This window comes from Etheostoma cragini, chromosome 20 (assembly GCF_013103735.1).
Source record: "Etheostoma cragini isolate CJK2018 chromosome 20, CSU_Ecrag_1.0, whole genome shotgun sequence".
Lineage (NCBI taxonomy): Eukaryota > Metazoa > Chordata > Actinopteri > Perciformes > Percidae > Etheostoma > Etheostoma cragini.
Genome location: NC_048426.1, coordinates 3,021,822 through 3,037,766, shown reverse-complemented (window position 1 = coordinate 3,037,766; position 15,945 = coordinate 3,021,822). Strand labels below are relative to the sequence as shown.

General features: G+C 39.6%; 1 protein-coding gene across 1 annotated transcript in view; it reads left to right on the top strand.

Moving 5' to 3' along the window:
* Window positions 1-15,945, top strand: part of LOC117936251 (nesprin-2-like) — a 208,747-nt gene that overhangs the window by 105,311 nt on the left and 87,491 nt on the right. Inside the window, exons 68-78 of the mRNA XM_034859128.1 lie at window positions 1,089-1,248; window positions 3,715-3,870; window positions 4,433-4,573; window positions 5,940-6,116; window positions 6,434-6,571; window positions 6,827-7,012; window positions 7,208-7,321; window positions 7,587-7,739; window positions 8,115-8,231; window positions 9,656-9,793; window positions 15,190-15,324. Of these exons, the coding sequence (XP_034715019.1) occupies window positions 1,089-1,248; window positions 3,715-3,870; window positions 4,433-4,573; window positions 5,940-6,116; window positions 6,434-6,571; window positions 6,827-7,012; window positions 7,208-7,321; window positions 7,587-7,739; window positions 8,115-8,231; window positions 9,656-9,793; window positions 15,190-15,324 (1,615 nt within the window). The remainder of the gene's footprint in view (window positions 1-1,088; window positions 1,249-3,714; window positions 3,871-4,432; window positions 4,574-5,939; window positions 6,117-6,433; window positions 6,572-6,826; window positions 7,013-7,207; window positions 7,322-7,586; window positions 7,740-8,114; window positions 8,232-9,655; window positions 9,794-15,189; window positions 15,325-15,945) is intronic.

Below are 15,945 nucleotides of genomic sequence, written 5' to 3'. Positions count from 1 at the left end.
AAACAGATGGTCGGACATTCTCCTTCAGGATCTCTTGGTAGACAGCAGAATTCATAGTTCCTTTTATCACAGCAAGTCCTCCAGGTCCTGAAGCAGCAAAACAGACCATCACACTACCACCACCATATTTTACTGTTGGTTTAATGTTCTTTTTATGAAATGCAGTGTTCCTTCTACGCCAGATATACTTGGACACACACCTTCCAAAGAGTTCCACTTTTGTCTCATCGGTCCACAGAATGTTGTCCCAAAAGTCTTGGGGATCATCAAGATGTGTTGTGGAGAAATTGAGACGAGCTTTGATGTTCTTTTTGCTCAGCAGTGGTTTTCTCCTTGGAACTCTGCCATGCAGGCCATTTTTGCCCAGTCTTTTCCTGATGGTGGAGGCATGAACGCTTACCTTTACTGAGGCAAGTGAGGCCTGCAGTTCTTTGGACGTTGTTGTTGGGTCTTTTGTGACCTCTTGGATGAGTCGTCGCTGCGCTCTTGGGGTATTTTTGGGCGGCCGGCCACCCCTGGGAAGGTTCACCACTGTTCCATGTCTTTGCCATTTGTGGATAATGGCTCTCACTGTGGTTCGCTGGATTCCCAAAGCTTTGGAAATGGCTTTATAACCCTTTCCAGACTGATAGATCTCAATTACTTTCTTTCTCAATTGTTCCTGAATTTCTTTGGGTCTCAGCATGATGTGTAGCTTTTAAGGATCTTCTGGTGGACCTTACTGTGTCAAGCAGCTCCTATTTAAGTGATGCCTTGATTGTGAACAGGTGTGGCAATAATCAGGCCTGGGTGTGGCTAGAGAAATTGAACTCAGGTGTGGACAACCACAGTTATAGTATGTGTTAACAAAGGGGGCAATCACTTTTTCACACAGGACCATGATGGTTAGGATTTTTTTTTCACCTTTAATAACAAACACCTTCATTTACAAATTGCATTTTGTGTTTACTGGTGTTGTCCTTGACTATTGTTTAAATTGGTTTGATGTTCCGAAACACTTAAGTGTGACAAACATGCAAAGGAACAGGAAATGAGGAAGGGGGCAAACACTTTTTCACACCACTGTATGTGTCTGTGTGTTTTCCTAGTGTGAAGCAGAGAAGCAGGGAGGGTTTGAAGGCAGCAAGGAGAGAGCTTGAGGAGAGAGAAAAGGTCCGGGTGGAGCTGCAGGGCATCCGGGTTTGGCTGGAGGCTGCAGATGTTCTTCTGTCAGAGATGGAGCAGAGCAGCAGCACGGAGGAGCTTCAGGTGGGTCACTCCTCTCTGTCCAGAGAGTTTCCAGATGTGCAGCAATTTTTAAAATCATTTAGCAGTTGTTTGCAAACTATTTCTGGTTGAACATTAGGTATACTTTGAGATGCTATTGCTTACACTTGTTAGTTGTATTCATATATATTCAGTATAACTTAAATCACTGTTGCTCTCTGAGAATCACTTCAGGAACCACAGAGCATTGTGAGAGGATTTTCAATCTACCTTCTTTTCCATACCTTCTTTTGTTTTGTTTTGGAAATATGTATATGTATGTGACTTTTGACTTGAAAAACAAGTCTCCCGAGTATTTAAACCCCGTCAGACACCGCCTACCAAGAGACTGGGTCTGGCCGAGGTTTCTGCCTTAAAAGAAGTTTTTCCTCGCCACTGTTGCACTGTTGCTTGCTCTGGAGGAAACTACTAGAACTGTTGGGTCCTTGTAAATTCTGGAGTATGGTCTAGACCTTCTCTGTCTGTAAAGTGTCTTGAGATAACTCTTGTTATGAATTGATACTATAAAAAAATGTAATTGAATTGAGTATAGTCAGATGTCACAGTGACCTTACTGCTTTAGGCAACTGTGGTTTAAAATGAATTGAGTTGCTATATGGAAAGAAGTTTTCCATAATACTAACAGTATCTCTATCTATCTTGGAAAAGGACACAGGATGTGATTTACAGAGCAGATATGTATGCTATAGCAGAAAAAAAAAATATGTAAGACTTGAAATGTAAGCATTTCTCGATAACAAGCAGCCCCCCAGGACTCCTGGTAAGACCTCTGAGTGTTTCCTGACCCCACAGGCCCTTCATCTCAACAGCAAGTTCACAGTGTGCTCAGACTTGCAGTAGGTCTCTTCCTGCAGCCAATAGCCAGTGGAGTGTAAATAACGAGTCTCTAATGAGACAATGTTTCATTGCCTGAACTGAAAACACAATGATGCATTTGTACACACTCTAACATTATATTTCTCTGCTATTTTTATAAAGAGCACACCAGAGAACATTAATTGCTTATTAAAGTGTCTAAACAAACATTTCACACAACTTAGTTTTTATAAAAAGATTGTGTTATTGAAGCTCATGAAGCTCAGCTGGTTACAAAGACTAAGTAAATGAGTTTTTTGAGATGTTGGTCTCAATATGAAAATTGAATGTTAAAACAAAAACATAAAAACGGGTGATAAAAGGCTTTTATATAATAACCATCTAATGTATCAATTTACAAGGCTTCTCTGACCTAAAGCTTTTCAAAGTTATCAAATCAAAGCAGAGAGAAAAGGCTGTTTACTGTGCGGTGGATGCAAGTGCCCAGTAAATGCGTCTTAATCTAACCGTTGGCCTCAGGCCTGGAGTCTGGTTGCTGTTCACTTCTATGAACCCACCAACATGCATAATTACTCTGCCCTTTGTCCCCAAACCTGAGCAGAGGCCAACATCTCCCCATCCACACACACACAAACTCTTTTACCCGACACCTTTTGTTCAGTGTTGTAAGTGGATCTTCCAGGTGGCCTTTGTAGCCAAGTCATTCCATGGACACACACACACACACACTACATACAATTGTACTGCACTTGTGAGGACACTCATTGACATAATAAATTCTCTTGGCCCTAACCTAAATGCAAATAATATTGTAACCATGTCTAAACCTTCAAATATCATTTTTAAGAAGTGAGGACCTCAGTTAAGAAAAATTTCATCTTCCTATAATGCACAGACTTTTCTTAAACAACCTCCTATTGACAAATTGCAAAAGACTTTCCTAAAAATCTCGATATTTTTCTAAAATCATCTTAATTATACGTACACCCTTTTCTAAAATGTCCCCAATTTCTTACAATCTACAGATTTCTTAAGGCATCACCATTTTCTTAAAATGTACAGACTTTCCTAAAATGCCCCTACTTTTAATTTTCTTAAAAGTTAATAGTAAACAAGAAGCACCTCCCTCTTAAGCAGACCATTGGACATATTCAGACCCAAATAGTCTCCTCTGCTAATTTGAATTTTCTTATCTTATTAAGAATCTTGTTGAACTGGTAATAGTTAACTTTAACTATTGGGAAAGGGAGAGCTCATAAGCTTGTACAGTGAGAGATACACTGTAGATAAGATCAATGTCTGTGTCCTTTTGTTTCAAAATACGACAAGATTTTCACTATTGGGCTGAAAAATGAAACCCTTGCTGACTGTTGCTAATATTAAAGCTTGTAGAAGAGTGAGGGCTCATACTGAATACAACCATCTGCATACAAGTGTTTTTTGAAGTTAGTGTTGGCTTTCACTAAGTTGATTTGTGGCACTTTGTAAAAAGGTTTTTATCATCGCTGCTGAGCATAAAGCTTTATCTGCCTTTCAGTTTCCTCTTGCTCTTTTTAGACTTAATAATTTTCCTTGCTTATTTGGTTTGCCATGTCTTGTTCATTTACACAACTCTTCTCTTTCTGGTTTTAGGAGGTTCACAGCGAGCTGTGTAACCAGAAGGCTTTGCTGCAGCGCATCATGGAGAGCCTAAAGATCAAGTACTCAGACATGTACACTCTAGTCCCGGTGGAGATCGACAGCCAGCTGCAGCAGGTCACACACTCACTGCAGCAAGTAGAAGTAAAGGTACACAAGACTTTGATGTTGACATAGCTGATGTAAAGTGCAAGAATTCATTTGGGTTTTAGCAATGAGCATAACACAAGAAATCACAAAAAAACACAAAGTGGAAAAATAGGGTTAAAGAGTCTTGTTACCGTTATACAGGGAGGGGTGTTACACATAGGAATTTCTGCAAAATAATATAAAATGAGATAGCCTTTGTTTGTCATTGTACATGGTAACAACAAAAGCTCTTCTGTTCAGTGAAAGACAGTTTTAAAATACAAAATAAGACATTGCATACATTTAGGGCATGAGATTTAAAATAAGTAGATGAATAAATAAGAATTGTACATGAGAGGGGAGCAATGGTGAGATAAAATAGCCGGATGCAGTTCATATTTTAAAAATGTTATAGTGCAGTGTAAGAATTTAACAATTACTTAAGAATGACTTAAAGGAGATTACTGGAGGAAAAGGGAAGAATGATAATCAAATGTTTGGGACAACAACAAATCAAAGACTTGTATAGATCTGGCTAGAGAAGCAAAACATGTTTCTTTTTGTGTTGATGTTTGCACTCAAGGTGGGAGAGGCAGTGAAGATGAGCGGTCCAGTCCACAGGCTGGGGGCAAAGCTGTCTGAGGTCCAGGCTGGCCTCACGTCAGTTCAGAAAAGACTTGATCAGAGAAGTCCCAATGTGACTGTGGCAAAGATCACTCAGAAGGTGGGTAGTAACCTAGCTGGATCATTACCACTCTGACATCTGACTTAGTAACGATACTAGAATAAAAGGTTTTCTGTGCAGTGTGCAGTTTAGCTAGATGTAGATCCTGATCTCACACTCAACAATGTTTTCCCCCTCTTGATCCTATAGCCTCTGATATACCCAGCACCCAGCTGAGCTATCTGGGCACCCAGATAGCTCAGTTGGTAGAGCGGGTGCCCATGTATAGAGGCTTACTCCTCGACGCAGCCGGCCCGGGTTCAAATCCAGCCTGCGGCCCTTTGCTGCATGTCACTCCCCCTCTCTCTCCCCTTTCACAACTTCAGCTGTCCTGTCCATTAAAGGCCTAAAATGCCCAAAAAAATAATCTTAAAAAAAAAAAATATATATATTTAAACTTCTTCAAAAGGCTTTTCACATTAAGATAATCATTACACAATACAGAATCTATAAATGAACAGCAATAAAGTATAAAACATGCCATCAGAAACAATCAAATTAAGGAACAAGGTCAGATAAGAAAAGAAATGATTATGTGATAAAATAATGGCCGCCAAGATAGCTCCTTTGGTAGAGCGTGCGCCTACGTATAGAGGTTTTCACTTCTCGACGCAGCGGGCCTGGGTTTTACTCCGGCTCTTTGCTACAAAAAAAAATAAAATAATGATCAAATATGTATTATATTGTAGCAATTTAGTAAAGTGGTAGTGTTTTATTGGGCATCAACCTTGCATTTGTGTCTGAAGTCTCTTTTGTCTAGACCTGAGTGATCCTCTAATACCTTATCTGAAGTCTCTTTCCCAAAATTCAGCCTTTGGTGCAAAATTACAGCTCTAGAGCCAGTCCCACAATGAGCTTTCTTTAGTATGTCCCATTTCTGAGTCTGTTGCTTTTTAGGAGGTGGGGTGGACCAGAGGCAGACAAAACCTCATAAAGTGACACAACCCTAAACCTAACCCTTCAATAAGTCTTATCTATTGCATCTGCAGAAGGTTATGCCTGTGAGACGCAGCTGAGGGAGAGCTGCATAGGGCCTTTCTGCAGACAGCAACAGAGGTTAAAATGACAGCGTTGAGTGAGACGTGCAAGAAAAAAATGCTTCTGACACGCGTTCTAGATGGGGCTGTAAGGCTGTTTAGTTATTCATACTACCATGAATAGCATGCAGTTTGCTATTGTTTAAGATTTACCACCTTGGTTTGTGATCACTTGTTTTGGCTTATGTGGACTATATTTAAGCTTACACGTAAAACTAAGAATATAAATGTTGTTAGAAGCTTTAAAGTCAAGGCGATGAGAATTTTGTCATGTTAATGTCAATAAATGATCCAAACATCTTGACATTTGAACGCATGTGTGTGCTCAGCGTGTGTGGGATGAGCTGGACTTGTGGCACTCGTGCGTGGCGGCGCTGGAAGTGGACATGCAGGACTTGGAGAAGCCAGAAGAGGTGCTGACCCTCACTGAGAGACTGGTGGAGGTCCAGCAGTTCCACTCCCAGCTGGCCAAACAGGCGGAGCAGAGGACCACCCTCCTCAGCAAGGTCAGGATGCCTTTGGCTCCACTTAGGCCTCTTTTTCTCTTTTACAACTGCTTGTGTGTAGTGTTGATTTCGGAGTCTTAATTACATGCTGTTGTGTCTCCAAATTAGTTTGGTGCTGTTGTAATTCTTAAATCATGCAGCCCAGAACTGTATATTTAATTTAATATTTCCCTTGACAAACATCTGATGTTATCTTATGTGTATCTCAATTTAACAGTATCATTGGGAAACATTCATAATGCCCTTCTCACAAGCATTGCAACTTCTTATCCCACACAGTAATACCTACTTCAACTATTGTTTGTGTTTGTGGTCAGATCCAAATGTGGCTTCAGGAGCATCAGGAGATGATCAGCAGCTCTAAAAGCTGGATGGCTGAGGCCAAGTTGTGGCTTTCCGCCCCTTGCACCTACACAACCGCTAAATGTTTGAGCAGCCATGTTCATACTCTGCAGGTTGGTACACTCAACTGTGTTTTCTACACTACTACACTACCCCGTCTTTCAACAGCACTTTACTATAACATGCTATTCAATTCCAAAATGTATTTTTTGTCGCATTCTGCAGGAGAATGTGGTAAATGTAAATTGAGTAATATCTGTTTGTTTTGTATGTTCATGGAGAGGCTGACATACAGTATACATTAAAAAACAAATAAGCCATTTGACAAGTTTATAAAAAATAACACATGTTCCTGTCTTGTGCTGCAGATGGTTTTGGATGACTCCACACAGATCCGAACCACTCTGCAGGGTTTTGCCTCAGTCCTGAAGGAAATGTCACAGGTTTGTGATGTCACAACTCTCCAGGAACAACTGGACGAAGCCGATCACCAAGTGGCCAACGTTCAAGACCGCTTCAATGCTCCTTTGTCTCACCTGAGGCATGCTGCAGACGTCAGTCTTAGATTCTATTCTTTTCTTAATTTAATCTGCTCAAAACTTTTCTACAGATGTTATTTATTGTATTTCTGTTAGCTCATCTCTCTTTACTAGGAGATGTGTTGCTTACCCACTCCCAGCTGGCCAAACAGGCGTATGTACTCTGTTTTGTAAATGGTCAAATATACTGATCGATCTCTTGCTGTCTAGGAGGTGGAAGCGATTGAGAATGAAATCAGGCGGATGGAGAATGAGGTGGCTGAGATCAAGATCTTATTATCATCTCCAGAGACTTTCCCCAGCCCCAGAGAAGAAAGCCTAAAGGTAAGGTCATGTTTTTCCTCAAAAGTTTTCATTTTAATATTAATATGGTTGTGATTACCTGTATAAGTAAATACTAAAAACATGAGTGATCAGTGAAACTGATCTCACTTTGTCAGTCAGAGATTGATTTTATTGCCCAAATTTCAAATTCTAAATGTTGAAGGTTTGCATTGGGACAAAAAAAGACAAGCTTCTGAACTGGTCCAGTTTGTCAGCCAGAAATTCCAAATATCTGTTTTTCTGAATGCCCTTCTTCTGTGTGCAGCCTGTGGAACAGAGGATCCAGTGCATGAGGAGAACCGTAGCTGAGATCCAGAAGTGTAAACCAGGCCTCTGTCTTCCAGAGACGGCTGAAGACACTCTGATTGTCTTCACTGCCGTGGACCAGCTCCAGACTCTGCTGCTGGAACTGGAAAAGGTCAGACAGGCAGTCAGTCTGTGGTCTATATCGACAATGTTTCATTTACGGGCTAGTTCCAGTGCCGCCGGTTCAACTGGATGTCCCTCACTTTCGGCCAGATGTCCTTCTACTTCCGTTGTCTTTGTGTTGGCATTCTAAACTCTGGTTGATTTAGGAAACATCCTCCAAGCTAGAACAAACAATCAAATTATATTCATCTTTTTTTTTTAGCTAAGTTTCATCACACACTCAACAGCCATTATTATAATATTGTGTGAACTAACCAGACCCTCGTCCGAAGCACTGTGGAGGAAGGGATGGCAATGCAAGACTAGTCAGTCAGTCAGACTTGAAGTGGCCTTTACTGAACCTTCTCCCTCCCTCTTCTTGTAGAAGGTCCCTGCTCTATTCATCCAGCAGCCTTCCACTCCAGTCCAAGCCAAAGCTCTATCAGCAGCTCAGACGACCTCACAGCCTCAACTCCTGGAATCCACTTTAGAGGAGGCTAATGTGAGTTTGGTTCCACGTAACTGCAATGCTGTGAGCTTGATTCCGATCTTTGTTATATGTCATACCCCTCCCTCTCGCTCTCTCTCTCCTTGTTTCCAGTCTGCCATATAAATCTTCCAATTAAGAAAAAAATGCCCACTCACTGTTTGAGTAGAGATATAATTTTGAGATATAAGGATTGTATGAAAAAAAAGATAAGTTGTTAGTTAATAGTTAACAGTAGTCTGCAATGACTGGGATAGTTGTTAAAGGTCCCATCACATGGTGCTTTTTGGATGCTTTTAAAAGGCCTTAGTTGTCCCTTAATACTGTATCTGAAGTACCTGAAAGTGGAGGGTGGGGTGTGGCCTTGACCAACTGCTATTTTGGTTGTTTGAAAGCCATGATGTCTCTTTCTCATGGGTGGGCCAAATTCTCTGGGTGGACAAAGCAGAAAAAGGGGAGGCGACCTTGCCCCTTGCGACCTCTTAGGAGCAGGATTCCAGATCGGCCCATCTGAGCTTTCATTTTTTCAAAGGCAGAGCAGGATACCCAGGGCTCGGTTTACACCTATCACCATTTCCGGCCACTGGGGGACCATAGGCCGGCTGGGGAACGCATATTAATCATCATCATTAATCATAAAGTAAATTTTTCATGCCATGGGACTTTTAAACCCTAGGGTCTTTTGCACCACGATCCTGAGCCAAATGACCCCCCAGAAGCTTTTTTCACCTGGATTGAACAATTACAACACTGAAAAGAGATATAAAAATTATTTATTAATTTCATTTTTTTTTTTAAGTATGGGCTGTAGTACAACTAGCAGGACACAAGTTATAATTGTGGTAAGTTTGAGACACTACCTTATTTAATCAGTAAATTAATAAATATGTGTATGTATCTCTTTTTGGTGTTGTAATTTGTAGATGTCCCGAAGCACACTTGCTGAATGGATAATGCTATGTGTTTTGACATGTCATGTCTTTTCTGTTGTTCTTGCTATCATGCTATACTGGTAGCATTAGCAGCAGAGAGCAGAAGCCAGCAGGCAAGGGCTATTTAAATAAACTCCTGGTGTTCTTACAAACTTCCCAATTCATCAAGTACATAACTTATTTGTACTACTGTAGAAGTTTGGTACAATTTCGGGCATTATTAGTGGGGACAATTTACGAGATACACCAGTGGCTCCATTAGCGCCTGCACTAAGCTAATCAGCTGATAATGTTAACTCAACATTGGTCAACCCAGGTGAAAAAAGCTTTGGCTAAATTTGGCTCGAGGACGTGGTGCAAAGGACCCTAGCGTGAAATTACTCCAAATCATCACTTTAAATGGCTTAAAATCCTATATTGGCAAGATGATATAAGGGCCAAAGTATTCATGTGTAGAAAACAACAGATAATCAACTAAACCCAAAATGTCATTGTGCTGTTTCTCAGAAGGACGACATAGAACAAGGCCATACTCGAATCGTCCACGTTAAAGAGGACATACTGAAGAGATCTGGAGCGTCGCGGCTGACTGTGGAACAGTTCTCACCTGAACAGAGACCGTCACGGACACCTTACAGCACTCAGGTAAGGAAGCCTTCTGATATATGTTGGTTGCCTTTTTTGGGATGTTCTGCTCTTGAAATGTGCTTAATAATAGTAATAATAACAATAATATTAGTAATAATACTTACTTACTTTTAAACACTGAAAGAAACAACTGATAAATACTGTATCCTTACATGTGTGATCTTGAGTGGAGTGCCATCAAAGGATGTTTGTTCTCACTATTATCTCATTTACATAAAATTAACACCACTGAATAATAAGACCTGGGTTTTGATATCAAGTACTCACCACCTGTAGTCCTGAAAGGTGACTCTGTTAAGTCCCTCCAGGATTTTAAGATGACTTGATCAATTTCAATTTGGCCAATCATGGGAGTTTCCCGCAACTTCATCCCAGCAGTCCCACGTGCCAGACTCTGAGAGCCAATGACCAAGCAGGAGTGAGAACAGGTTGATGTCACATATACGTCGCAAAATGAATTTCCTCATTTCTGATTTGAAGACAAGACGTGTGTGTTGTGACTCAAACAGCTCACATTTACCAACAAAAGTTACACAAAAAAAGACCATGCAACACATTTCAGACCGTATTATCAACTAGTATACATTTTAACATTAATGTGCGCTGTAACATTTTTTTCACAATAAACTCGCTGAAGCGACTGCTGTTTCAATCCTGTTAGTTCCCCCCGTGACTGTTGCAATCGCAGACACACAAACACACACACACGGTGGATGCAGGAACAACTGGAGATGAGACGTACAGGATGACCTAAATTGAGGACAGCTATGCTTGTTATTGTAATTTCAATGACAAGTTATAGTCCAATAAGTACTTTATCAAACCGTATGAATGTGTGTCCCAGGCCAGGTAAGGAAATTAACTAACCAGCCACTGATACATATGTTCAAATTTAAATCATTCAATAATTTTTTTTAATCACAACTGTTTTTACAACTTTCTCTGTCAACTTCATTGCAACAAACATACAAAAGACATTGCAACTTTTATTGCAATTTTTTACAAGAGCCCCCACAAAATCAAGCATTTTGGTCTGCAACAATCTCAAAAAAGGCTGGAAATCCTGGAGGGACTGTGTTTTGGTAGAACAAAGTGAAGAGGGATTGGTACTAACATTCCTGCTTACCTATTCCTCCGTGTGTCAATGTTATTTAACAAATGTGTTTTTTTACCCCTGCATGCTTAACTATACTATTTATTTATATCCTGCGTATGCATTGAGTACATACTGTTAAAAGTGCAGATAGTGGGACATTGAGCTGAAGTTTTTGGTCTGCTGTGCACTGAGTAGCAGCATGACATTGTAAATGAGATTGTATGGTAAAGTCTTTTAAAGTAAAATGTCAGGCTGAATAAATAGGGCAAATCTTTCCAAAGCATAAGACATTTACAATATATTAATATGATATGTTGGTATAAAAATAGCTACTATAACACCATCAAGGATTGCATGGGATACTTTGGTTTCCACTGAAACGGAGAGTGAAAAAGAGTTTGTAGGGGAGGGTAGTTCATGACTAAATGGTGAAAACATTAAATTGTATTTATTCATATTGCACTGTTAAGGCGTAATGCTCACCAAAATGAAACTTAGTTTTTTTTGCGAATGTTGCTCAAAGTATCACCAGGGGACCTATACATGAACTCTGAGAACATTGTTTGTGGTCACAGATTTTACTGAAAAGAGGTTTTTAACGACTCACTTTAGCTATTGGTCTTTCCTGTCGTTGACATCTCACCAGTCAAAAAGTGTTGATCTCCAAATGCAACGTAACAGGGAGGAGAGTAAAGATGGAAATCTCCTAAAGCTTAGTTTCATATAAATGCACGGATAATTCGTTGTTTTGTCGTTGAAAAACAATATTGACCTTGAGGTTAAAAAATGAGCCTCATTTAAGAATGACATTTCCTCTTATGGAGTTTGTTCATTCACATTCGGCGATTTTGACAAGATGGTGGATAGCGTAAACAACTACTGCTAAAGTGAGTCGTTCAAAACTTTTCTTTTTCGTAAACTCTGTGCACACAAACAATGTTCTCAATGCTCAAGTTCTATGAAATGCCGTTTAATTCAAAATTAAATACATAAATAAATGAATAAATACATGAATGAATAAATATTCCTTTGAAACACATCAGAAATAAATGACGCAATAAATACATAAATAATTAAATATATGTAAATAGTCATGTGAAATGAATCAATTAGTTAATTAAATATATTAAAAGGTTTTACCTTTAATTATTTCATGGTGTTTTTATTTCATAAGTCCATGTTTAATTTTTAAAGAGACTTTTATTTCATAAATCCACATTTATTTCATAAATCCACATTTGTTTATTTCCGTGGTCTCTTATTTCTTAATGCCACAGTCATTGATTTCCCCATCTATTTATTTCCAATTCTTATATTCAAATCAGGGGCTATCTCTCACATTCAGAACAGAGCTGTACGCAAAAAAAGGCTGGCAAAGTGAGAGTGCACCACGACCGGCAGCTCGTGGGGCTCTACCCAGCACACAGTCACCTATTCTGGTGTAACTAAATCACCAACTAGCGCTGATCTGATGGAGCGACACGACTGGCGGTTTGTGGTGTTCCGTACCCAGCCCACAGTCACCTATTCTGGAGTAACCAGAATAGGTGACTTTGGGCTGGGTACAATTGGCAACTTTTTAACCAATTGGCAACTCAAGTCAGACCACCAACTCTAGTTGGTGGTCTGACTTGAGTTGCCAATTGGTCTACATCCACTGTGGGTTGACACGGGAACTGCCCATTTTTTCGACGCTGTTCCAACCTCTCAATAACCTGAGAAATTCCCTTTGGTCCTATGGGCCACTAGGCCGACGTCCCTTTGTTTGTAAAAAATAAACCCTCTGCTCCAATATCCCATTGTTCAGAACACATATGTGGACTTAAAAGTACCATGAAATATACAGTGTGTGTGTGTGTTTGTATATATATATTAAAATCAAGTTTTTATTTTTTATTTTATTTTTTAAATTAAAAAACTATTAACATTTACAAACAATACACTGTGACAAAGGCATGCAACCCAAGGCCAATAAACACAGAGAGGGAAAACGGGAGGGAGGGAGACAAAATAACTCATACAGAAACAGACCCACACAAACGCATACATCAACAGACAAACACACAGGCAAACACAAGACAAGGGACCAAACACCTGGGCAAGTTAGAGGTCCGACCTGCAGCACAAGGCTACAGCACAGACCTCAGAGTCCACGATGCTCTGCCAAGTGTCCAGAGTCTTTTCAGGCGCTTCATGGATGTGCGCCGTGGAAAGTTACATATACACCACATCCAAATAGTCCACGTGTGGATAGAGAGGTTGTGAGGTGGTTTCCAACGGGTTACAATCATTTTCTTTGCAGCTGTACGTCCAGCAAATACAGCACGTTTCTGAGTCACAGAGGGCTGACGGATCATTCTTAATCAAGACATTGACAGTAACAGCAATACTGTTCCAGAACTGACGGGAAAGCACTCCCAGATCATTGCATATTCGTACAGAATATGCAATGCAACTTTAATTTTTCTATAGCAATAGTAATATTAGTAATTAGTTTGTCCAAGCCTGCTGATTCCTCCACTGATAACCAAGGCAAGTCATATGTATTTAATATTGAATAAAACAGCATTCCATAGAGTTCATGTGTAGATCCCCTGATGATACTCAGACCAAAGTTTCATGTTGTGTCCAGCCTTCTTTGTTTTTTAAAAATAAGGATTTTGATGTGGTCATAGTTGTGCCCCTAGCACTCCCATTCAAAAGGCCATTTGATTGAAAATATAGTAAATCTTAATAGTGGCCTTTCCGTCTTAGTTTTGCTTTTAAACGAAAGTCTGACTCGGGTATATTCACAAAATGACCCTATTGCATTTTGGCGTGAGGTACGCTTTAAAAAGTCTTCACTATATATAGTCCTTGATCTGCATTTAAAATGCATTTTTTTTGTATTGGTTCATAACCTTACTTCCCTTCAAATCTTATTGAAATCAGTGGACAGTTTTTTGATTATCCTGGTTATTAAAAAACAAGCAGGCATACTTTCTCTTTCAGAGGTTATAACTGTTAAAATCCATACGTTGTAGCTAGGGGAGTCAGAATTTGATTTGACTTTACTTTTTTTTTTAATTGTTCACTACTGACTGTTAAATTAGGGAGTGTTGATTTAAAAAGTGCAGCAGATCATTAGTTTTATGCCCTCAAAATTGTCACTTACACTTTCAAAGTATTCTTTAAAGTGTTTCCAATGGGTCTTTAAAAGTCAGTTTTTTTAAAAAGGAAATGTATTTAATATTTTTCTAATTTTCTAATGAAAATATTTGGCCTTAAAAAGTCTTACATTTGCTAAAGTGATGTGTTCTAGGTCTTAAATCATTTTAAACAGGTCTTAGTGTTCCTAAATCCATGCAACGCTACCTCTGATCCTTAGTTCCTTTATTTTTTTATTTTGTGGGGTTGCAGTACTTTCTTTTGCTAGTGCAAATATCACTTTGCTGTGTTACAACTACAAATGAGACCAAATATATTGCATTGAATTAGCTTTTATGTTATTTGTGCTGGTCATGCAGCTATGGGGAAGTGCAAGTTTAGCAATACTGAAAAAAAATTCAGGGCTCAGTTGATGTTAGGATAAAGGTCTTAAATTCATTCATAATGGTCTTAAAAAGTCTTAAATTTGACTTGGTGAAACGTGCAGAAAATGCTTTTAAAATAATGGCTTCATTGTATCAACTATGATATAATCGCCATATTTTTTGGACCAGGCCATACAGTCAAATTTAAATAATTCATTGAAAATTTTATAACAATATCTCATTTCACCAGTCAATCGGGAAGACATTGTTAAACAAAAAGAAGAGTGTAAGAAGCGCATACGAGTTTACAAGGTGCACTTGAATGCACCCTGTGGTACCTCTCGGCGACCCACATGCTTTGCAGTTTGTTGTTTACATAGCTCAAGGTAAAGTTAAAATGTTGCCACGCCTTTACTTTAGAGAAGCAGTAGGATTTTTCAGTTCTGTTGTTTCACCTTTCTTTCTGAACTTTAAGTACAGCTGTATTCTACAATTATGCTAAGCTGTAAGCTATGCTGTGTCATCTATGAAGTGTTGTGGAAAAAATTGCCGGGAGAATCACCAATCCTCCTTTTGATTTTGCTGATTGAAATTGAAAGCTAAATCAGTCTGATTTTCAATTTAGAATTGGAAACCAATCGTGACTACCCTAGTTATAGCTGCTTTTAGTGATAAAGCAATACCAGTCATTAGCAGCGACAGTGGCCAGCTTACAGCTTAGTGTCCCAGATGCACTTATGACTACTTCCCGTGTGACTCTGCACATGAGCGTGTTTCCGTGTCAGCAGAGGGAGCATGACGCCGTGCTCCAGACTGAGGAAGCCACAGAGCAAACAGGGAGTCAGGAGCACAGAGAGGAAGAAGGTGGAGGAGGTGTTTTATGGTGGCTCTGGGATGCTTTCCTGGCTGCTTCGCCAGAGGTAAAGAAGATCTAGAGCGGCTTTGAAAAAAAACTTTCATCAACTGTCTTTCTATGTCTTACCTCTGTTCTTTAGGTCTCTTTAACCCCACTCCCAGAGTTCCTTGTGACCCGAGGTCTACTTACAACATAACTACATTGGATGCCATAACGAGTTTTAGAATATTTATATAAAACTAACCATTCTTTTGGATTGGTAATGCACCTGAGACCATAGGACTCCAATCCTAACAATCTGGTTCCAATTAAATCATTGCTAACAACTATATGACTAATAAGAATAAATGAGATATATAAGATGAGACCTGGGTCACTCTGTTCTCTACACCACCGCTGGCAAAGAGTTCCCTTACCTCTACTACCATCTTATCATATCTGCTGCTTGCTGCTTCAACAAACCCTCTCTTAATCCTTAAAACATCTCCTCAACCACTGCAGTTTTCCACTTCCTCATTTCTATTTCAACCTCCCTGCACATCTGGATCTGTATTTTGTCCTGCCTCTAGAGAGCAGTATTGATCAATATTTGTAATTTGTGTGACAGCACATTAGGCTCGTTCGAGATGAGCCAGATCTGCGCAGAATCGATCACCGGCGATCGGCGCCCGTTGCATGCCGGTTA